We start from the raw sequence: 24,250 nt of genomic DNA on the forward strand, positions 1-24,250 counted from the left end.
GATTTGGCTCCTGATTTGGGGCTGTGATGATCCTTTGGCATTTCTTGAGGTGAAAACCTGGCCATAATTATTTTCCTGCTCAGCTTTGGGACAGAAGCCTAATAAATCAGTGCCAAGAAGCAAGTACAGCATTACTCGAAAATTAGAGACTTTCGTTAGGTTTTATTGGGGGAGCATCTCTTGGCATTTCCAAATCATTTATTAATCTATCATTCCTATGTTTATGGATTGGCTGACCTGTGCTAAATTGCTTTATGCGAGAGTTTGCAATTTGTGGGATTGATACAGATTAATTTATGCTGCTACTGATATTTTCTAAGGTACCTATTTGACCTCAGAGGTCCCTTGAATACCAGGGTGTCTCATTGATTTGGGGATTTAGATAGCGCTTGGAGACTTTGACATTTTGGGGAGTCTAATGGAATCAGCAAATTATATTGAATAGCTATGGCAAAAGCTTTCAGGTGTTTTGGGTACTTACAGAATATTTGCAGTAGTTTTATGTTTCTTCACCTCTTGACAATGATGGGCGTTTATGGACAGTATCTTACTACCTCGGCATTAAGTGTGTCAAGGAGTTGATTGTTTCAGCAGTAACCTCATGTTCGATTCTAATGTCAATTGATATTCGGTTCGGCTCGGTTGTAGGCCAGCCATGAAGGTGTTAGCTCTGTATACCTGGGTTTGATTCATGGCATGGGTAAAATGTGTGAAGTAGCCGAGTGATACGACTGGAATAATGGTAATATGACACTCATTTGTTGTTTTTCTGAGCACTCGGAAGTATAACTATAATTGAGTGTGTGAGTGAGTATGGTTTTACACCGCTTTTAGCGATATTACAGCAATATCCTGGTGGCGACACCAGAAATTGGCTTCACACATATGGGGATTCAAACCCCGTCTTCGGCGTGACGAGCAGACACTTTAACCACCGGGCTACCCCACCGCCCCAGTATAACTATTAGCGCACAATGCAGACATGCAAACAGTGACTGCAGTGACAGAAATTTGAACTTCTTTACTGGCTCAACAAAGCTTTCTGTCCAGTACCTTGTCATACATCACAATCCATGGCAATGTAAACACATACATTTGGTCAGCTAGCCTGGCCATCGGATGACCAACCCAACCTGGCCATCGGATGACCGACCTATCCTGGCCATCGGTGACCGACCCCAACCTGGCCATCGGATGACCGACCCAACCTGGCCATCGGATGACCGACCCATCCTGGCCATCGGATGACCGACCTAACCTGGCCATCGGATGACTGACCCAATCTGGGCTTTGGATGACCAACCCAACCTGGCAATCGGATGACCAACCCAACCTGGGCTTCGGATGACCAACCCAACCTCCAGTGAAGAAAACTGGCAAGTCAACAACTTGTGAGTGACTGTCCCTCGTGGTTTGGTGTCAAAGCTCTGCCCAGCTTCGTGTGAGTTGTCCGCTGTTCAGAACACTGAAGTTACGAGTCGTACAAGTGACTTTATTTCCCTCGACTGACAATGATCATTACCTGTATTTATGCTTATTGACAGTGTAAAAAGTTGATGTTTTTCTCAAACACGCTTTTCTCTCTCTTTCAGCACGCTATGTTGTTTGTGGCTCTTATATAGTTATATTTCTGTTTCCATTCTGTACGTCTGGACACACATTTCTGCATCGCTTTATACCATGCAGATTTAATATTCCCCACATCCTACTCAAAAGGAGTTAAGGAACACTTGATTTGTTCATATGACTGTATGTAGTCTGTCCTGGCTGATGGGTATTGTAACACACAGCTGTGGTTGTTCTTTAACTTGTTGAGGTGGTGGGGTAGCCTAGTGGATAAAGCATTGGCTCATCACACCGAAGACCCAGGTTCGATTCCCCACATGGGTACAATGTGTGAAGCCCATCTCTGGTGTCTCCCGCCGTGATATTGCAGGAATATTGCTGAAAGGGCGGTAAAACTAAACTCACTCACTCACTTAACTTGTTTGGAGTTGTATATATCCACACAATGCCAACAAACTTGGACATTGGTTAAATTGATGTCACAGCCATGGCACAGCAATAGGATGTGCAGAGTTGCTTCCCATAGCAGTACCAGGATCTGGCACTTGTACTTGTCTAATAGATGCCCCTGTGTCTGTGTGACGGTGCTATACACCTTTAAACGATGTCATATTAAGCTGACAGACGACTGTTTTTAAAGCACTGTTACATACAACTCATTGATATGTAGATTCACTCAATGTTCAAAATTAGAGGTGAAAGTCATGGATCCTAAACCACTGTGTCATAATGTCGACATAAATAATATAGCCCACAATCTCACAATTCCCAGGAAGCCCTTCATTTCCTGCTTCTTGGTGCCAAGATGTGTTTATCACCAAAGAACTTCATAAAGCTCCTGGGCTGGACTGATGAAACTGTTCCTGTGTGTCTGCCGTCTGAAGGGTTCTGTGATCTTATCTTTGTTCACAGTGGTAAACATTGGGGGAGGAAATCTGTATTGATTTTATCATTAAGAAGGACATGATTTCTTCAGTGATCTAATTTCATCTTAGATCATAGATCCCTTTTGCGTGTCAACGTGACTACCACTAACAAGCGTTTAATCACTCTGGAAGATTTCATCAATAAACAAGATGTCTGACTCACAAGACTACAGTGTAATTGATGGTTTTGTCTGGCACCAGCTTATGCAACAGCATGCTTCTGTGGGGGAGCTGTCAAAACCTCGAGGTCATATTAACAATGGTTTTGTAACTTCTTTCTTTAGACGTCTGTTTTGACAGTCATCCCAGTTTTAGGTTTGAATTCTGAAACACTTCTGAAGTGGCTTCCAAGAAGAGTTACTATCTTGATATCAATCGACAACCTTATCACTTGTTCCAAATTCTGATTTGTCCAGTTAAGTGAGCTTCAGGTAGTCTATGTAATCGTCAAGTTCTACTGAATTGATGAATAGCAAATTTTGGGCTGGGAGACTCCAAACCTTTTTGGCACTGACTGTCCAATTGCTGATGCATTGAGGATGTATAGTTAAATCATAACTTACTCATTCATGAAAACTTGATTCCTCCTCGAATTGTTATAGGGAGAAGCTGTTTCTTTTTATGGAAGACAATAAGTGAACAAAAATGTCTGTTTAAATTGTGTGTTGGTTTTGGCTTGGATAGTTTCATGCATACTGACTTTAAAAATGTTGAACATTGTTTGAAATCTGCTTAACTGGTATCCATAGTAACTGGTATATCATTTAGAAACTCAACATAATTGTAAATGTGTAGCTGAGAATGAAAAAGTGATCCTAAAATTGGTGCTTTCAGCATTGTTGCAAAAGGAATAACACTTTGAACTAACCTGTGTTTTTAACTGTGACAGATTTTCTCAATACTCGATTTCATCAACTGCCTTTAATTGAAATCATGAAAAGGTTACTATGGTAACTGTTGAAGCAAACCCTGAGAACTGAATACCCTAAACGGCAGCAAGAGAGAAAACTTTGATTTTCAATAATTAGCCACTGTTTGAGATTGTTCGAGGGAAGAGAGGGCCTCCTTTCATCAATTGGCCAAGTGTCTTCGATCAGCGCCTACAAGATCACGAGGCTCTGAGTTGAATCATGGCAGCATTAATCAGCAGTTCAGCAGGCTGCTTGACAACCCCTCTAGAGTTAATTACACTCACAGCTGTTTGTAGCTGGTGAAATTCACGCCTTACTTTTTGTTTGTAATGAACTTTGTGTGATATGGACTCCAACCACCTGTTGTGAGTTATTTGAATGTATAGATCTTTCATTAACATGAAATAGCTCTATATTAGCTACCACTCATGTCATTTCAGGATGTGAAGCTGTTATCACCTACCATGAATTGCAAAGTGGATATAGTAATTGTGGTGTCCATCCTTCCGTTACTCTGAAACCATTATTATTTTATTACAAAAATTTACATTCCTATCAGGCATTTGCTAAACTTGCGCATTTTCTGACTTTTTTTTTTCTTTCTGTTTTTCTGTTACAACAGATTTGTGCATAGATTCAAATAAAGGAAGGCTCATTTCTACAACCCACCGACCATTCAGTGTTTTTTATTAAACTTTCTACTGGTTTCAATCTATGCATGAACCATCTGTTATTTCAGAAATGAGGATTTTTTTGTTCTTATTTTTTGAGCTTGCATTCATGACAACAAACGGGGCAGAGGGGTAGCCTAGTGGTTAAAGCATTCGCTCATGTTGCAGAAGACCTGGGTTCAATTCCCCACATGGGCACAATGTGTGAAACCCATTTCTGGTTTCCCCTCTTCATGATAAAGCAGGATTATTCTGACATTTAACTAAACTAACAAATGAACGAACGAATGAACGAACAAACAACAACAAACAGAACATGGATTCAAATCAATGAAAGGTTCATTCCAGAGCATGACTCGTGACCCTCCATACGTATAACGATGGGGCCACCTGGTGACATTAGCCAAGATTTTTACATTCAAATACCTTCAAATTCTAGTAAAAGTATTTGAAAACGTTAGTGTGTATGATAATAACCATTGCGCTGATTGACCTTAAGGAAACACCTAAGGTTAGAGGTGCTTGAGACAGCTAGTAGCGTGTGGATTCAGTAGCACCAACACTCGAAAGTCCCAGGCGGCCAGTAGACCATTATATCAGCGACAGGGTTGTGTGTACTTCCAGTAGACCATTATATCAGCGACAGGGTTGTGTGTACTTCCAGTAGACCATTATATCAGCGACAGGGTTGTGTGTACTTCCAGTAGACCATTATATCAGGGACAGGGTTGTGTGTACTTCCAGTAGACCATTATATCAGGGACAGGGTCGTGTGTGTAATTCCAGTAGACCATTATATCAGGGACAGGGTCGTGTGTACTTCCAGTAGACCATTATATCAGGGACAGGGTTGTGTGTACTTCCAGTAGACCATTATATCAGCGACAGGGTTGTGTGTACTTCCAGTAGACCATTATATCAGCGACAGGGTGTGTGTACTTCCAGTAGACCATTATATCAGCGACAGGGTTGTGTGTACTTCCAGTAGACCATTATATCAGCGACAGGGTTGTGTCTTACTTCCAGTAGACCATTATATCAGCGACAGGGTCGTGTGTACTTCCAGTATACCATTATATCAGCGACAGGGTCGTGTGTACTTCCAGTATACCATTATATCAGTGACAGGGTTGTGTTGTTGTACTTCATGCTTGTTTAAATGATATACAGGTATTGAAATTCCAGTGGTTTGTGATGGTTATGTTGTCTACATGCAAGAATGAATGTGATTATTAATACCCCACATGCCATTGATACATCCGATACACATTCAGCCAAGCATGAGATATGTTGACGTGTCGATGGTTGATGGTAAGTATTTGAATAGCCTGATATGCTAAGGGGGAATTGTGAATAGATTAAATAAGCGATTACTGTGTTTATTATGATGCTTACTGAAACCAGTAGTGTCATGGATACAATCACAAGGAGGACGATATTCTCTGCTAACAATTCTACATAAAACTTACGATTTCTGTGCATTACAGAAAATCTCCAATTTTGAGGCACGTTGTCTGACAGATCTACTGTAGATCCTGAATGTAGATATTTTCCTATTTATGTTTTGTCCAAACATGAAATCAGTTGTAATATGGTTTTGTAAGACCAGGAACAAACGTCACCTTTCTGTCACTGGCCATCTGATGTGGTCAGGGAAGAAGGGGAGAATTCCTATTCGAAGCAGAAGATTTTTTCAGTCATTCCTCCTCAGCAAAAAATATATTGGGATCAACAACAAACTAGTTTTCAGAACAGGCAACATATCCTGTCAGCAATTTGTCTATTTCTGTAAACCTGATGGATGATGACCTGATAGTCTAATGCTGTGCAGAGTTGCATCCCTTACCAGTACCATTTTCTGTACCATTCATAACAACCCGTAACCTGAAAGGAGACTCCTACCCCTCTTGTAGCCATTTTACTGAACTTGACCCTGTCTGAGCACAAAAGCGCAGAGAGAAAGAAATAGTCTAGTCGCCGAACTATTTTCAAGGGCATGTAACTCTAGTTTACTTGGAAAACAAACATGGCATCCACGCCAAAGAAATTACCTCAAAGGGTATGTTTAGCATGCTTAAGTACTTTCCTACGCCATAATGTTAATATATCCTGGTTATAAAAATTCAGGAAACTCAGGAGGACTATGCAATAATTAGAATATACTTGAAGTGTCTGGGAAAAAAATTATGCAAGCCGAAATGAAAATTATTTCAACTAACTAATTTAACCCAATTTCTTCTCTACGTACGCGCATTCTGATTGGCTGGGGGAATATTTCTCCTGGACATGGCTACAAGAGGGGCACGAGTCTACTTTCAGGTTACGGAAAGGGACGAGTAGTTCAATGAATGCTTAATAATGTACCTAAATATCAGCGAGTTTCCATATTCTGCTGTAGTGATACCGTAATACTGTACAAAGTTTCCATCTATCAACCACTTCACTTAATGCCTGGAAACATTTGTGATGCATACAGGAACAAGGTAATAAAGGGGTGACTCAGGTTCTTTTGTAACCATGGTAACAGTAAAGATCTGGACAAAGGCTAATGATCTTTGGTCAATTGAGGTATTTTGTCACAGATCTTGCCGTTGTGGTAGAGACCCAGATTGCATAAATGCTGGAGAAATCTTCAGCCGCCATCTCCTCAATCATTTCAGCCATTTTTACTTCCGTTCTCTCTCAAAGACTGCAAATGGCATTTACCAATAAAACCATTTCTTTGAGAAGGTCATAGGGAGTTTGAGAGAGGAGTTGTTTCAGATTAATTTGTCCTGAAATGGCCAAAGCTAGTTTAATGGAGGTGGGGAAAAATTGCGAAGCAGATTGATGTGTTTGCAAATACTTTCATCAATCACAATGCAGAGTCTGCCAGCAAATGGTCACAGCACTGTCGCTGCTAATTCCCCAGAAGAGATTTCTCTGAAATCTTAAGAAAGTCTCAGTCAGATTCTTACATTATTAGAAACACAGGCTCTTATTGATGTTACTTTGCTGAATCCATGTTTGTCTCATGTTGTAAAAAAGTATTTTTTATGGGATTTTGTTTGGTGAGGGAATGTGTTAGGTAGTGACTTGGGGCAATGGGTTAAAGAAGGATGGATGGTTGAAATTCATACACGCTTTCCATTAATTATCAGGCTGTTTCTTGTAAACTTGGATGCACTAATATCCTGGCATCATTAGTATTGTAGTATCTCTTTGGTAGCTTTAGATATAAATTGTGTTAGGATTGTGGCAGTTGTCGCTTCTTCATGTTGTTCCAGTATTTTGTATCAATTCATATTGTGTAAAATCTAGCACTGTTGGCAGTCATTGGTTCTGTGGATTTGGGTCATCTGTGTCAAGTGTTGTGATAACTGTCGTCAATGATTGTTTCTCTGTACATTGTGTATATTGAGGACTTCGTTTTGTCAAGTCATGTACAGTTGGCTGTTGGCACTGTATGTTGGTGGCCTACACTCTGTCAAGTCATGTACAGTTGGCTGTAGGCACTGTATGCTGGTGGCCTACCCTCTGTCAAGTCATGTACAGTTGGCTGTTGGCACTGTATGTTGGTGGCCTACACTCTATCAAGCCATGTACAGTTGGCTGTTGGCACTGTATGTTGGTGGCCTACACTCTGTCAAGTCATGTACAGTTGGCTGTTGGCACTGTATGTTGGTGGCCTACACTCTGTCAAGTCATGTACAGTTGGCTGTTGGCACTGTATGTTGGTGGCCTACACTCTGTCAAGTCATGTACAGTTGGCTGTTGGCACTGTATGTTGGTGGCCTACACTCTTGTCAAGTCATGTACAGTTGGCTGTTGGCACTGTATGTTGGTGGCCTGTTCTTGTCAAGTCATGTATGTTGGTGGCCTACACTCTGTCAAGCCATGTACAGTTGGCTGTTGGCACTGTATGTTGGTGGCCTACACTCTGTCAAGTCATGTACAGTTGGCTGTTGGCACTGTATGTTGGTGGCCTACACTCTTGTCAAGTCATGTCAGTATTGTTACTGTTGGCACTGTTGGTGGCACCTGTTGGCACTGTATGTTGGTGGCCTACACTCTTGTCAAGTCATGTACAGTTGGCTGTTGGCACTGTATGTTGGTGGCCTACACTCTTGTCAAGTCATGTACAGTTGGCTGTTGGCACTGTATGTTGGTGGCCTACACTCTTGTCAAGTCTTAAAGTGTTGGCAGTCATCATGGTCATCATTCTTCTTAGTTTTGGGTACCTGCATTGTCTCAAGTCTGTAGGCAATCATGGTTTTGTCTTTCTGAAAGGATTGCCCTGCAGAATCAGACCAGTGTAAACTTATGCATATATTGCTGGCTCCAAGACTTCTTGTCAGCTGTATGTATGAGCTGCATCACTTTAATGATGGATGGAACACGGATCTTGTCAAGATCTGTTTTGATGGATCTCTGCCTGATGCCGGGCAGGCACAGAATCCGTGGCACAGTTCAAGGAATAAAAACAACATTTAAAATATGTAACTATATAAGCTAGGTAAGTCACATAAACAATGTCTATGTCAGCTATATCATATTAAAAACGCTCCCAAGTCATTAATAAACCAACTACTAAAACTTTATAATACAGCTTGGATAAACGGTCAAATACCACAAGCCTGGAAACATTCCCTTATCATACCCATTCATTAACAACCACCTCACACAATATCTTGAAACACATTATGTATATAAAACAACTCAATCAGGCTTTCGCAAAAAAAGGGGCACTTCTAAATTTTGTATCAGCCTTTCTAACAGACAGAGACTTTAAAGTCTCCATAGACCATCAAATCTGATGATATATTCAACAACCTCCGTATAAACATAAATAAATCCAAGTTTGCCGCGATGGAGCAATATGGGTAATGAAAACCAGCACTTAACGTGGAACAAACACACTCAATTCATACAAGAAAAATGCAAGTCAGATCTCAACATTATTAAATACCTATCGCATAGTAAATGGGGTAGCAACAAACAAACATTACTACTATCATATAAATCACTCATCAGATCTGCATTACTCCATGGCTGCGAAATATTTCAAGATATAGCACAAACACTAATTCCAATCACATTCTAACAAACCCCAAATTAATTAAACCACTCATTAAATATCTCATTCATACAATATTATACCAAACAATCTAGCCAAAAAACCCAATAATACAATAATTCCACTTAAAAATTCGACAAAAAAGAGGAGACTTATGCCTGAGCATGCCCGTATAACAAAGTGGCCACAATAAAGAATGTACTGTATAACGTATTTTGTTTTCCTTAATGCCCGGAGTGGACAGTCTGAGTGGACACCTTTTGCAGATAGATATTCTGATAGTGCAGGAAACTACCAGAAGCCTTGACCCACAACTTCATTGTAAACTGTCTTCCTTTCTCTGAACTTACATTACACAGAACCAGTATCTTGTTTCTTTGAATACATTCAACTGGGTTCAGTTCTGTACGATATTGCAGATAAGTAGTTTAAGGCAAGTATTTTATATAATAAGAGATTCTTGAGAGGCATTTAGAAGTTGGCCAATATATAAGACGAGTATATGGATGGCAACTTTTCTTTATTGTATAACACGACGACATTTCTGGGCTACTTCTTGCCCCTTCTCACACCTGAAGAAGGGTCAAGAAGTAGCCCAGAAACGTCGACATTAAAGAAGTTGCCATCCATATGCTCGCCTTATATTTCATATAAATTCATATTTAGTAATTCATATATGTGTTTAAGGGATGAAGTCCACATTTCACATTTGCCTGTTGATTGATCTTCCATATGCAGAATGTAATATATATTGTTTAACTAGGGTGTTCATCGAAGGAAGGGGTTAGATTGACTGCCTTGATAGAATGTCAAGCCTTTCTAGCCGCTCTCAGCATTTGCCCTTTTGACATTTTCAAGAGAAATCATTTTTTCAATCAACACTGCCACATAGGACTGGCTCCAAGCCTTTAGGAAAATCACTACACGACCATTTTGTGAAAATAGAGTGCTGCTTGCAAAGAGGCAAGTGGATTGTCTGAGAGCATTACTTAAATTAACTGATCCCGTAAAAGATGGACATGATGGAGTGGGTCAAGGTTGGAGTTGTTCCACAGGATGCTTCCACTTACAGTAACGGCCTGTACTAACAGATGTGCACATATCGGCATCGGTGTAACGATAATCACTTGAACACCATTAGTTCACCTTCATATCGTGGTGAAATGGTTCCAACATTTGATCCAAGAACACCTTCTGAAGACTGCACCTTCTTTCAAAATCTAAACATACCAAATATGCTGAATGCAATTGTATTTGGGGATGAATTGTTTTATTTGAACATGTTTATTTCAATATTTTGTTTTTCATAAACATATTGATCATGTCAATGGTGAACTCTTTTCAAATGGTTTGTGGATAATATTGGCCTGACTTGGTGTAGTTCTCGGGCTAATGGCAGTTATGCACTGTCGGTTATTTTCTCATAAATTGTTATTGAATGCAAGGGAAAATTTGTGTGATGCATAAACTTGCCCAGTATCATTTGTCTGTCTCTTACGGTAGTTTAAGTGTGATCGATGCTTCAGAAGTTGACAATTCATGGCAGGGACTGGCTTAGGGAATGTATAAATCATCTGTAGTGTTGTTGCTTAATGTTTTGTTGCATACTTGCATAAATAGATTTAATTTTAGGTGTTTAATAATGAATTAAATGAATTAATAGTAGTGTGTTGTACAAATCATGTGAGAGTTTGAGAAGACCTGTTTGCTCAGTAAGTTCTGGTTTGATCAGCACTACCCTTGATTAGTGGTCGTTATTCATCTGCCAAATGTAGGATTTGTACAGAATGCATGATCATCAGAAACAAAGATTTGATATATTGAGATATGCTTGCAGATAAAATTTTAAATGATGGATGAAGAAAGATGAGCCAGCTAATCATTCTCATTTTTTCTCAAACTATGATACCTTGGCTTGCCGTAGTTTAATTACAGAAAAAGTAATTGTTACAGAATGTTCAGTTTAGAAGCATTTATAATGTTTTTAATGCTTTTAAAACTTATGAATTTAATATAATGAGAGAAATTTCTTTGAGAATGTGCTTATATTCGTCTTGTGTACATCTTGTATTTGTTTGTCATGATCTGTTTGTAACAATTATTATTTTCGTGTTGCAGACAGGAGGCGAAGGCAATAAGCTCCTACCCAAAAATGTCTTCCCGAACGAGATCGGTCCAGTCATAGTACATGATGACACACTTGTGGTGCCAAAAAAGGAAAAAATCATCACACCACCCAAAAAGGCCAAAGATGACACGTACAAGAAAAAAGTTGAAGAAATCGTGAAACCTACTCAAAAACCCCAAAAGAGACACAAAGTGCCTAAACCTTTAGATCATAATAAAGTGAAAGATTTTCTTGAGGATGGTCCAAACGATGTTCCCTGGGAAGAGTATGATGAAAAGTCGTATGTAGATAAGAAGCGGGTTCGGCCAGGGGAAGACAACTATGCCAGGAATAAGTTCAACCAGCTTGCCAGTGACAACACCAAATCTAACCGTGACGTCCCAGATACACGCCATCAACTGTGAGTACGCCAGAACTGGAGATCTATCTCATTCAAATCTAATCTTTTACTTCAGTGCAGTACCTTTCTGTAAAGGAAATACGAGGACACTTTTATAGAGGTCATGTCAATGAACTTTCTAATCAGCCAATAAGCATTGGGGCTGTTAGATCTTCAGTAATTTTTCAGTATTGAGTGACCAGTTTTGGATGTGTCCTCTGATATTTGAACAGACAGGTTTAGTATCGGTGCAAAATATCTGACTTTAATGAGGTGGAACTGAGGGGGACATGATCAAACAATACCACAGCTGAGAATTTTCTTTGAACACTGTTGTGAATTGGAAATTCAAACTCAAGCATTAATGTGACAGGCGATCGCTTTAACCACAGGCTTACCTGTTGCTTTAATTAACTGGCCCATTTGAAATGAGGACTTTGATTTGTGGTTTGAAATTATTGTACCAGACACTCAGTTTCATCTGTGATTAGAAGGTTTCATCAGGTTTTCAGTAAGATGAATGGGCAGAAGGAGGCAAGAACTAGCCCAAAAATGTTACCAGGGTTAAAGAAGTTATTATAAAACAGTCCCATACTCATGTTCTTTAAACTTCTGCATGCCTATCACCGACTTCACAATAGACTAATTACTGTACTAACCAATTCATATTGTTCGTTATTATTCATATTTGCGGTTGATACTGTTTATTATATCCTGTGATGCATCAGAGGTTAGATACTGGACAAAGCAGACGTGTGTGAGTGAGCAGAAGGCTATTGGTAAAGAATACACTAGATGTATAATTCATCTGTCCCCATGCATGATGGATCAATGGTTGTTCCATAGTTGCTTTTTTACAGAAATGATGAATCTTGGGATTTTCACCAAATCCCAGTGAACAAGTTCTGAATCACTTTAAAAATCACATGATTGATTATCTTTGTTTAAGCCAAGACTACAGAGTACTTTATCATTGATCATACTCATTTCTCTCTTATTTTATCACCCAAAGTTTAAAAAGTTTGAAAGTCCCCATTAGAAGGGTTTTGTTGAATATCTTCATGTTAATCTGATGTACAGGTTAACTGATTGTACAGGTTAACTGATTGTATTCATTCCAAGTCGCCATGGTAACATGATATTACTGTCAGAAAACACTGTATCTGTGACCATCTTGTATTTGTTCTCATTGTACTGATAATATACTTATGGAAACGAATAAGGGAACACAGAAACTGTTCCTATACACTTTACCAGGATTCTTGTCGTGCTTTATACACTGTAGGAGAAAATCTGGAAATAAATAAAGGAACACTTGTACTTTCATGTTTTGTCGTATTCGTTTCCATGAGTATATTAATACAAAGTTGGCAAAGTTCCAATCAGATTTTGTTTCTTCTGACTTAACTGTAAGTATTCAGTCTGATAGAGTTCAGTTATTGAAAAAAACTTGTTTGAGAAAAAGAGAACAATAATCAATATATGTTGATTTTCTGTGTTTTTTTCTTTGAAATGAGGAGCCAAACAATTTCTTTGGCCACACAATACATCTTCAGAACATCCAAATGTCAAGTTAATGGATTTTTTATGTAAATACTTAGGACAAAAGATTTATGCCCGCATTTTGGGGAACAAATCGTTTCTTTAAAAAGAAATCCCCTCCCGTCCATCTTTGATTGGTCAGTCCATTTTGATTGTACAGTTGTGCAACAGATTGGGGAAACAGTAGTTTGATTTCATGTGTAGTTGAGTGTGTTGGGTCTGCTGTTGCATGTACTGGAAGTAGGGTGTAAGGATCGATCCAGCTGTCACTGTATGACAGTTGATCACAACCGATATCAATACATCAGTGACAGTTTGTGATACGGATGCTTGGCACGGCTCCATGCGGAAATAATGATAGTATCAATTGATGAATAAACTATAAACTAACATATAGTCTCTGAAATGAAAATATCTTACAGTTGATAATTATCTTATAAGATATAGTAGAAGCCGTTAGATTCCTCGATTTCAGAAACTGATGGTTTGGATAACTTTGTTTGAGGGTCTGCAAGAGACTGAATAAAATTATGAAATGCTCATTAGAGTTTCCATTCGATCTGATCCACAATACATCATGTACACGGCTCGATGTGAGTGAAGTGGAACCTAGCTGCACCCAGTGCAGCCGTAGGGTAATAATCTTGTTCTATTAGACAAAAACAGGTTGCACCTGGTGCTTGACATAAAAATGGATACAATGTCTGAGTTTTGGTAATGATGATTGAGAACACCATAGCAAAACCATTGTGGGTCTGATAAGATCATTTTATCTTGCTCCATAAAACATCTTGACAAGAACGGTTACAATCATTCAACCACTGTCTGTGTAGTCATCAGTCACTGCTCCCTGGCAGTTCCACATCATTCTGTTTTCCAGCTTAGTCTGTGTTATATTTGAAGTGTAAAATGTTAACATGTATTGGGTGTAAGTTGGTTGTGATATGAGGTTGCATTTTGCAGTTTCAGGTGCAAGTTCTAAATGCTTAAATCAGACAGACAGACAGATAGGTTTTATTTCTGTAATTCTATCCCAAAGGCCCATAATACATAACTGCAGGCACATTGGTCCATCACATACATCAATCAAGCCCCTATGTACATTGATTTGTTTGAAGAACCAAGTAAATAAATGTCCATAGTGTATTCGTAGATGCATAGAGAATCTCACCCTACAATCTTTTGATACAGAGAGATTGTCAACCAATGTCCTCTGACATACATGTATAATGTCATCTAAATTTCCTCTGACACACATGTATAATCTCACCCAAATGTCCTCTGACATAGAATCTCACAAATTTGTCCTCTGACATAGAATCTCACCCACTATTTTTTGATACATAGAGAATGTCACTCAAATGTCCTCTGACATAAAATCTTAACCAAATGTCCTCTGACATATAATCTCACCCACAATCTTCTGGTATATTGAGAATCTCACCCTAATGTCTTCTGACACATAGTCTCACCCACGATCTTTTGATACTTAGAGAATGTCACCCAAATGTCCTCTGATGTATCAGTCTCACCAAAATGTCTTCTGACATATTAATCTCACCCAAATGTCCTCTGACATACATGTATAATCTCACCCAAATGTCCTCTGACATAGAATCTCACAAATTTGTCCTCTGACATAGAATCTCACCCACTATCTTTTGATACATAGAGAATGTCAATCAAATGTCCTCCGAGCCTAGTGGTTACACGTAATCTCACCCATGATCTTTTGGTATATTGAGAATCTCACCCAAATGTCTTCTGACACATAATCTCACCCACGATCTTTTGGTATATGGAGAATGTCACCCAAATGTCCTCTGACCGAAGTATCTTTATATATATTAAGATTACTTCTCATTACAGAGCAGTTTATTGTCTCAGTATGATATGTCCTAGGAGATATCAGCTGTTCTCATTCACGCAAATCTCCTGCGAATCTCTCCTGTAGAATCATTTCATTTTATATTTGATATGCTGTATGTCTGCCAAGCAAAAGCATGGCTAACAGTGGCTTGAAGCTCTGCTTACTCAAAGTATTTGCAACATTTTGCTATTTGCTTCAAGTACACATGGGAATAGTTTATGTACATGTACCAAATTTTGGTTGATTGTGTGAAGAAATGATTTGACTCCTACAGGTCTGGTTTAGGCAATAATCATTACAGCAACACTGTTTTGATGGGAAGATGATGAGAGCATTACACTTTGTTCCAGGTGTCGACAGCAGCAATGGAGGCAGAATTTACCATCAACATCCGTCATCATCACTTTCCATAATGAGGCTCGATCGGCTCTTCTCCGCACAATTGTCAGGTAGCTGGTTGTACACTTTGCACTGTCTTTGTTTGCTAAGGTTCTTGTACGTGTAAAATGATGTGAATGTATATAAACTGTTTTTCTGAGGGGATTTTGCGATAATTAATAACCATTTTACTAAATAAAAACTATTTTCCATGAATTACATAATAGAGATTCAATACCTAATTTAAGTTATCTGTGCTTAAATGATGACTATGAAAGGTTTTGTTTGTATTAAAATTGTGAAATTTGATCAATAGTAGACAAGGCAATACAGTAAACTTGATCTGCAGTAGCCAAGGCAATACAGTAAACTTGATCTGCAGTAGCCAAGGCAATACAGTAAACTTGATCTGCAGTAGCCAAGGCAATACAGTAAACTTGATCTGCAGTAGCCAAGGCATTACAGCAAACTTGATCTACAGTAGCAAAGGCAATACAGCAAACTTGATCTGCAGTAGCCAAGGCAATACAGTAAACTTGATCTACAGTAGCCAAGGCAATACAGTAAGCTTGATCTGCAGCAGCTGAAGCAATACAGCAAACTTGATCTACAGTAGCCAAGGCAATACAGTAAACTTGATCTACAGTAGCCAAGGCAATACAGTAAACTTGATCTTCAGTAGCCAAGGCAATACAGCAAACTTGATCTACAGTAGCCAAGGCAATACAGTAAACTTGATCTGCAGTAGCCAAGTCAATACAGTAAACTTGATCTACAGTAGCTGAGGCAATACAGTAAACTTGATCTACAGTAGCCACATCAATACAGTAAACTTGATCTACAGTAGCTGAGGCAATACAGTAAACTTGATCTGCAGTAGCCAAGGCAATACAGTAAACTTGATCTACAGTAGCTGAGGCAATACAGTAAACTTGATCTGCAGTAGCCAAGGCAATACAGTAAACTTGATCTGCAGTAGCCAAGGCAATACAGTAAACTTGATCTGCAGTAGCCAAGGCAATACACAAAACTTGATCTGCAGTAGCCAAGGCAATACACTAAACTTGATCTGCAGTAGCCACATCAATACAGTAAACTTGATCTGCAGTAGCCACATCAATACAGTAAACTTGATCTGCAGTAGCCAAGGCAATACAGTAAACTTGATCTGCAGTAGCCAAGGCAATACAGTAAACTTGATCTGCAGTAGCCAAGGCAATACAGTAAGCTTGATCTACAGTAGCCAAGTCAATACAGTAAACTTGATCTGCAGTAGCCAAGGCAATACAGTAAACTTGATCTACAGTAGCTGAGGCAATACAGTAAACTTGATCTGCAGTAGCCAAGGCAATACAGTAAACTTGATCTGCAGTAGCCAAGGCAATACAGTAAACTTGATCTGCAGTAGCCAAGGCAATACACAAAACTTGATCTGCAGTAGCCAAGGCAATACACTAAACTTGATCTGCAGTAGCCACATCAATACAGTAAACTTGATCTGCAGTAGCCACATCAATACAGTAAACTTGATCTGCAGTAGCCAAGGCAATACAGTAAACTTGATCTGCAGTAGCCAAGGCAATACAGTAAACTTGATCTGCAGTAGCCAAGGCAATACAGTAAGCTTGATCTACAGTAGCCAAGTCAATACAGTAAACTTGATCTGCAGTAGCCAAGGCAATACAGTAAGCCAGGATGTGGTTTTCATTTAGCTACCTGACTGAGATGTAACAAAGCTGAAAGTGCATGGTGGTAATCCAACTCACTCACTCACTGCTCTGGTGTTTGTGCCCTGACTGTACAACCCAGATGGCGTGTGAGCATGTTACTGGGTAGACAGATGCCCCCAGCTGCCGCTGATATTCACATGAAACATGGTTACTATGGTGATTGATATGCGATGCAATAATTAGACCACTCTACATGTAAGTGAGACTGAACGTCTGAATCGGATGATGGAAGCTTATTCATGTTTTCAGTGTTTTCCGAAAGAGCCCTGCACACTTGATAGAAGAAATCATTCTGGTTGATGACTTCAGCGATGATCGTAAGTATGTTTGTGAATGACAGTAATAAGATCATTCGGGTGAAGAAAATGTCAATTGTGCATGAATTTTGATGTTATGCTACAAAGTGATGTTTCATTAAGCAATAAATCTGCTAAACTGGATCAATTAATGTTTCTGATTTTGATGAGATCGAGAAAAGGTTATGCAAGAAGCACATAAATATGGAAGCTAAGATGCAGCATATTTACATTTCTGTTAACCTGATGCCATGGCAAGAGACTGAATTAAGACTGATTGAAGTCTCTGATTGCTCTAAATTGTGAAAATGGCTCCCAACACCAGCCTGTTGTGAGATTAATGTGTTAATTGGATGGTCACAGGGATAGGGTAGGGTAGATATTCGTGATCAGCACAGGTACAATGTGTAATTGTTCCCCATTTCTTCTGCAGCTTCTGATGGTGATGAACTGGCAGTCATACAGAAGGTCAAGGTCATTCATAACAAGAAACGAGAGGGTACAATTCAAGCATATTTATGATTGTAACATTTTCTCATACCTTGATTTATTACATCTGAAGATCATTATCACTATCACATTGCCTTTTCTGACGTGCACTTCTTAGGACTGCAGTGAATGGAATGATGAACATATGGTTGTCTGGCCTTCTAAAGTAAACATTGCTGGACATTTTTATTAAATCTCTCATGCTTCTTGAAACATTTATGGCACCAATTTTTTAACTTAATGGAGATGATGACAGCTCTCACTCACTCACTCACTCACTCCTCACTCACTCACTCACTCACCTCACTCCACCCACCCACCCACCCACCCACCCACCCACCCCTCCACTCACTCCTCCTCACTCACTCACTCACTCCTCCTCCTCCACCACTCACTCACTCACTCACTCACTCACATACATTGCCTGCATTTATTGGTATTAGCAGATTCCCTATACTATTCACTTCCTACTGGTGTTTCAGGTTTGATTCGGTCCAGAGTGCGGGGTGCTGATGCAGCCAAAGGTGCCATCTTGACATTCTTGGATAGTCATTGCGAGTGTAACACCTACTGGCTGGAACCCCTCCTGCTCCGTGTGGCAGAGGTAAGGTCAACTGTCTCTATTGCAGGTATAATACAGTACAGGTATGCCTCACTCGATGTGTGTATCCCTTAAAGAGATAACAATCCTGTCAGGGAATTATTTCTGCTTTGCCAGACGCCAATCTTGAAAAACATAACCCGAAATTCTGAGTTTGTGGTTCCAAATGGTTAAATTATTTCCTATTTACTTCTGTACATTATATGGAATTTAACAATTTGTTACCAGCATGCTAGTTTTGTAACCATGGTAACATTAAGAGCTCTGAGATGTTACATTTTGATTTTATCCTGACCTGCATCGAGACACGAATTCTAGATATGTCCCTGATGTGCATACCAGACTTCAGGAAATTTATGTTGGCCATTTCATTCCAAATGGATTAGAAACACATACCTCATGGGTATTGACGATTATGTGAGTGTAACAACCAAACTTCATCCTCAGGAGCGTACCCGTGTTGTGAGCCCCATCATTGATGTCATCAGCATGGACAACTTCGACTACATCGGAGCCTCGGCGGATCTGAAGGGTGGCTTTGACTGGAACCTAGTGTTCAAGTGGGATTATATGACTGCAGAGGAACGCAATAAGAGGACGGAAAATCCTATCTCGGCCATCAGGTAACATGAGGAGTAGACTGACACACCCTTCAGTCCTCCTCTCCAACACTATAACAGCCCCAGGGAAAGAACAGGTCTAAAATACCTCAATTCTGTAGCTGGAGGCTAAAGTGGGTATTGGCGAGGGGTGGGCGATAATACCGGTTGACTGATATATTGCAATTCAAACTTAACAATACGATATGTTGCAGTACACTTTTCGCAAACCGGTTCACTCGATACGATCAGCATTTTCCGTGAGCATGATCGGTAATTTTCATGATGTAGTCAAAAATATTAATAACATTTGTATATCCTTTATATTATTATACATTAATAGTTTTGGGAATGTTTACTGGTCATATAATTGCATTTGTGTGACTATTCAACCATAGGAATAAAAAAATTACATCAAGTGCCGGTACCGAACAAACCAAAAAGCGCTGCAGATGCTTCTTATAAACTTTAGAGCGATGTCTTCAGTTTGGAAACATATTCAATTCATGTCTTGTACAATCACATCTGAGTCCTGACAGTGGCCAGTGACATTGTTTCAAAAGAAAGGAAACAGTAATTTCATTACCTCAACCCATGTGTTACACTTTCACAATATATTGCAATCCATATTGCAATACGCCAACACATATCACAATATATTGCAATACGAAAAGTTTGTATGTGTAGGTAGTTGTTGGCTGAGTTTTGTTCTATAGCTCCTATGGCATTATCCAGTTGTCATCACGAGAGATGTGTAGTGTAAAAGTAGTGGATGAATCTGACGTTTACCTTGATGAAACACAAGCTTAGGTATGGTACTTGAAAACCATTATACCAAAATGGAGTGGATCACAGTCATGCATAGAGGGGCTGGTTTGTCTGGACCAGACTTGACTGGGCACAGGCTGTTGTAGTATTTCCTCTTTATGACATTTTGATAATTCTGAAATGTAGGTAAGATGTCATATTTTGTGTGTTTTATTGCAGGACTCCTCTGATTGCTGGGGGACTGTTTGCCATTGACAAGTCATGGTTTGAGGAACTGGGAAAATATGACTTGGACATGGATGTATGGGGTGGGGAGAACCTTGGTACGTCTTTGGAGACCTGTTTTGTTGGATTCAGAACTTGACTGACAGTTGGAGAGTTCTTGAGTCACAGGAATTATGCCCTAAATGCATTAATGCATTGATTTGCAATTGTTGGCAACAAGAAGATGAAAATGCCATTAGCTAAGAATATTGAAGAATGATAAATGTTGAACCATTCTGTTGACTAGATGATGCTTCTCAACATTTGATGTCCGAAGGGAGATAATCAAAGTTCTCTCCCTCTTTTTCAAATCAGGTACTGAGGATCATTTAGTAACACAACCATGTCTGAAACATTAGAAAAATTCAAATAATTTACAGAAGATGTTATAACAAGGATTTATGAATTTCCATCACTGATCATGTTATTGAGCCAAATTATAGATGTATGTCATGACAGTGTGCTTCCATTTCAGAAATCTCATTCCGCGTGTGGCAGTGCCATGGTGCTCTAGAAATCATTCCATGTAGTCGAGTTGGCCATGTGTTCAGAAAACAACATCCTTACACCTTCCCAGGGGGGAGTGGAAATGTATTTGCTAGGTAGGTGTCCTGAGCTCAAACTGCATATACCAGTGAATGTACTGTGCTATGCCATGCTATGCCATGCTATGCCATGCTATTTTAACGTAAGAAAGAAAACTATTTCTGGTATTTCTGCTTTGCCAGTTCTTTCAATGGTATGGCCAGGAATATCTTGCACAATGCAGTATGTTCATAAACTAGGGCAGCCATATTTCTTCTGTTGTATTGGTTATTATTTAACTATGTGTGTGTGGGTGTGTGATTTCTTAGCATTAAAGTGTGATGTGATGATAATGATGATGATGATGATGATGATGATGATGATGATGGTATAGAGATTTAATGTGCACACCCTGATGTGCACAATCTTATCTTATACTTTCTTCCCCACTGTCAGTCATGTTTACATGCTTTTACTGTGTGTATTGTTGGATTTCTTAACATGATATTTGATCAAAGTCAATATGGCCAACACTGACTATGCTATGCTATATTAAATTAACAATGAGAGCTATTTCAGGTATTTCTGCTTTGACAGATCTCACATTAATATATACCAGGAATATCCTGCACAATGCAGAACTAGTTCAGCCATATTTAATCTGTCTTCTTGGTTGTTGCTTAACCATATGGAAAAACACAAATGAGACATGACTTTGAAAGATTGACATTATGATTGTTCCATAGATGATGATGATGATGATGATGATGATGATGATGATGATGATGATGATGATGATGATGATGATGATGATGATGATGATGATGATGATGATGACCTTCTATTTGTCCCTGACTCTGTCCCCAGGAACACACGCCGAGCTGCTGAAGTGTGGATGGATGACTATAAACAGTTCTACTATGCAGCAGTGCCCTCAGCAAAAAATATTCCTTTTGGAGAGTAAGTGATTGTTCAAATTCTCGGTCCAAATAGATGTTTGAGGAAGATCTCAAAGTCTTGCTGATGAGTTTGAAATAAGTGTTGATTTGGTTTAGAAAGACATAATGATAAGATTCTATTGTTCATCAAAAATCACTTTTCAAAGATTTTTGTTTGTAAACAGTTATAACAGGTGTCTCAATACAGCTATAACAGGTGTCTCAATACAGCTATAACAGTAGTCTCAATACAGCTATGACAGGTGTCTCAATACAGCTATAACAGGTGTCTCAATACAGCTATAACATGTGTCTCAATACAGCTATAACATGTGTCTCAATACAGCTATAACAGGTGTCTCAATACAGCTATAACAGGTGTCTCAATACAGCTATAACAGGTGTCTCAATACAGCTATGACAGGTGTCTCAATACAGCTATGACAGGTGTCTCAATACAGCTATAACGGGTGTCTCAATACAGCTATAACGGGTGTCTCAATACAGCTATAACAGGTGTCTCAATACAGCTAACCAGCTTGTGTCACAAATATCATTTGTCTGTCAGGTAACTGCTGACATCACTGTAGGGCACCAAGGCAGTCTACAATCAAGCCAGTTTGGGATTCTGAAAATTACCCCGGATAATCAAAGATGTTCAATTCCTCACTTAGAGTTGCTCTCTTTCAGCAAAAAGAATTTTAGATACCATAAGTATCTTTTATCTAAATATGATTTTGTTGTTTCAGTATTTCAAAACGTTTGACGCTGAAGGAACAGTTGCAATGTAAGCCATTCAAATGGTTCCTGGAGAATGTCTACCCAGAACTGAAGTAAGTACTATACCAGACATCCCCTCACATCATTCCCCATCATCGGAGTATTCATCATGGTTGTTGTGCTGGCTGTGTTTGGAATTAGTTGTATGGCACACATGATGTTCCAGCATCAATTGCAGTCATCGTCTTTGGTAACCGTGGCAACGTTGGGTCCCCACAAACGAGGAGGCAGAGCCTCCCCATCGTTAACTCACTGCTTGTAACAAAACTGGGCTGGTTACTGATCTCATTCCTTCCATCACTGGCTTTAACTTGCAGCTCTTGTCTATACCAACATTACTTAGGGCTTCCATCAACTTCAGATGACAAGCTGTGATGTAACTGAAATAATAATAAAATGCCATTTTAAACTAAGCACATTTAATATCCTCCCCAACTACAAAAATAGCTGTTATAACATTGTGTTACATTCAGGTATAAATACACCCATGTTCCTTGTAGCATACACAGAATAGAAGGGCTTGTCTTACCTTGATATAGGGTGGAATAAAACCTACAGATTGAATTATCTCCCCTAGACTAGATTTATTAAACAAAATGAAACAGTGGTATTATCCCATTAAAACGTAGCTCACTTACTCACAGTGAATGGAGACAAATATAGGGATGGCATGGGTGCAATTTTAAAATCCCTAGATAGTTGCTATTGACTGTGATATATGCGAGTTAGTGGGACAGGTGGGTGCGGGAGGCTGGGGGAGTTTACCTTTTCTTCCTCTATACATGTACTACTGAAATGAGAACTCTTCTAGTTGTGGGAACCCTGTCTTCATGGTCGTATTCCCAGGTTACCTCCACCCTGCAAGTCTATGTATACAGCACCTTTTGTTTTATTGTACATTAGTAAGAAGTTTCCTGCATGTGTTCAATACAAGTCAGCTTATATTAGACACACCTTTGTTTGTTTTTTAGTTTGGGTGCACATGTGCTTTATGAGATATTTATAATGGAGTATTTACCATCAGTTAACATACTTTGGGCTTTGGTGATCCTCTGCTACTGTTCTTCCTTGGTTTTTATATAGTTTCATCAAAAATATTGCATTTGGAATATTTCTATACTTCTATGTGATATCATAGGTTTTCAGGAATGATGAGTGAAAAAATATAAATTACCAACTTTTTCCGTCAAAATTGGAACTTTTATGTTACAACTGACATGTACATTTTGTCCACGAAGATTTCTTTTTTGGATAGTTTGGATTATGGACCTTGAAGAATTGTATCAGGAGATAATAAATTCAGCTGTGAACATGGTTCTGTTAGGCAGTGAACTGTAGGGTTTGAGTCATTCAGATCAAATCCCAAATACCACCGTACAAGAGAAAATTGTTCCCTGAATGCAGTATATGGTAGGGAGAAGTCCATGTGTGTCCAAACTGGATGATATCCTCTGTGGTATTGTGAGGTTTGACAGCATCGCATGCCTCCTTTCACAGAGTGCCAGACACCCAGGATGTAGCTTTCGGCAGTATGCAACAGTCCGGCCAGTGCATAGATACCATGGGACACTTTGCTGATGGGACACTCGGCATATACCCCTGTCACAATGCTGGCGGAAACCAGGTAGACTCTTCTTGCAGACCGTCCTCTTGGCTGGCTTAGATGGCTCTCCTTGCAAGCTGATTGGCTGCATATATTCTGCTTGGTGGTATTGATACAGTATTTTCAGTAGATGATGCTGTCGAAGACAGTCAAGAGATTATAGCTTGGTAGAATAAAATGCAGAATTATGATTTAATATGGAAAATTGGCAAACAGTAAATATGTTTTAA

General features: G+C 39.3%; 1 protein-coding gene across 1 annotated transcript in view; it reads left to right on the forward strand.

The window, feature by feature from the left end:
- Nucleotides 1–24,250, forward strand: part of LOC124268446 (polypeptide N-acetylgalactosaminyltransferase 2-like) — a 61,566-nt gene that overhangs the window by 24,733 nt on the left and 12,583 nt on the right. The window contains exons 2-12 of the mRNA XM_046703406.1: nucleotides 11,249–11,658; nucleotides 15,400–15,498; nucleotides 17,407–17,474; nucleotides 17,887–17,952; nucleotides 18,425–18,546; nucleotides 18,991–19,166; nucleotides 20,130–20,233; nucleotides 20,650–20,776; nucleotides 21,567–21,659; nucleotides 22,387–22,470; nucleotides 23,915–24,041. Coding sequence (XP_046559362.1) covers nucleotides 11,249–11,658; nucleotides 15,400–15,498; nucleotides 17,407–17,474; nucleotides 17,887–17,952; nucleotides 18,425–18,546; nucleotides 18,991–19,166; nucleotides 20,130–20,233; nucleotides 20,650–20,776; nucleotides 21,567–21,659; nucleotides 22,387–22,470; nucleotides 23,915–24,041 — 1,476 coding nt within the window. The remainder of the gene's footprint in view (nucleotides 1–11,248; nucleotides 11,659–15,399; nucleotides 15,499–17,406; nucleotides 17,475–17,886; nucleotides 17,953–18,424; nucleotides 18,547–18,990; nucleotides 19,167–20,129; nucleotides 20,234–20,649; nucleotides 20,777–21,566; nucleotides 21,660–22,386; nucleotides 22,471–23,914; nucleotides 24,042–24,250) is intronic.

This window comes from Haliotis rubra, unplaced genomic scaffold (genome assembly GCF_003918875.1).
Source record: "Haliotis rubra isolate DU_JTF1 unplaced genomic scaffold, ASM391887v1 Scf1380, whole genome shotgun sequence".
Lineage (NCBI taxonomy): Eukaryota > Metazoa > Mollusca > Gastropoda > Lepetellida > Haliotidae > Haliotis > Haliotis rubra.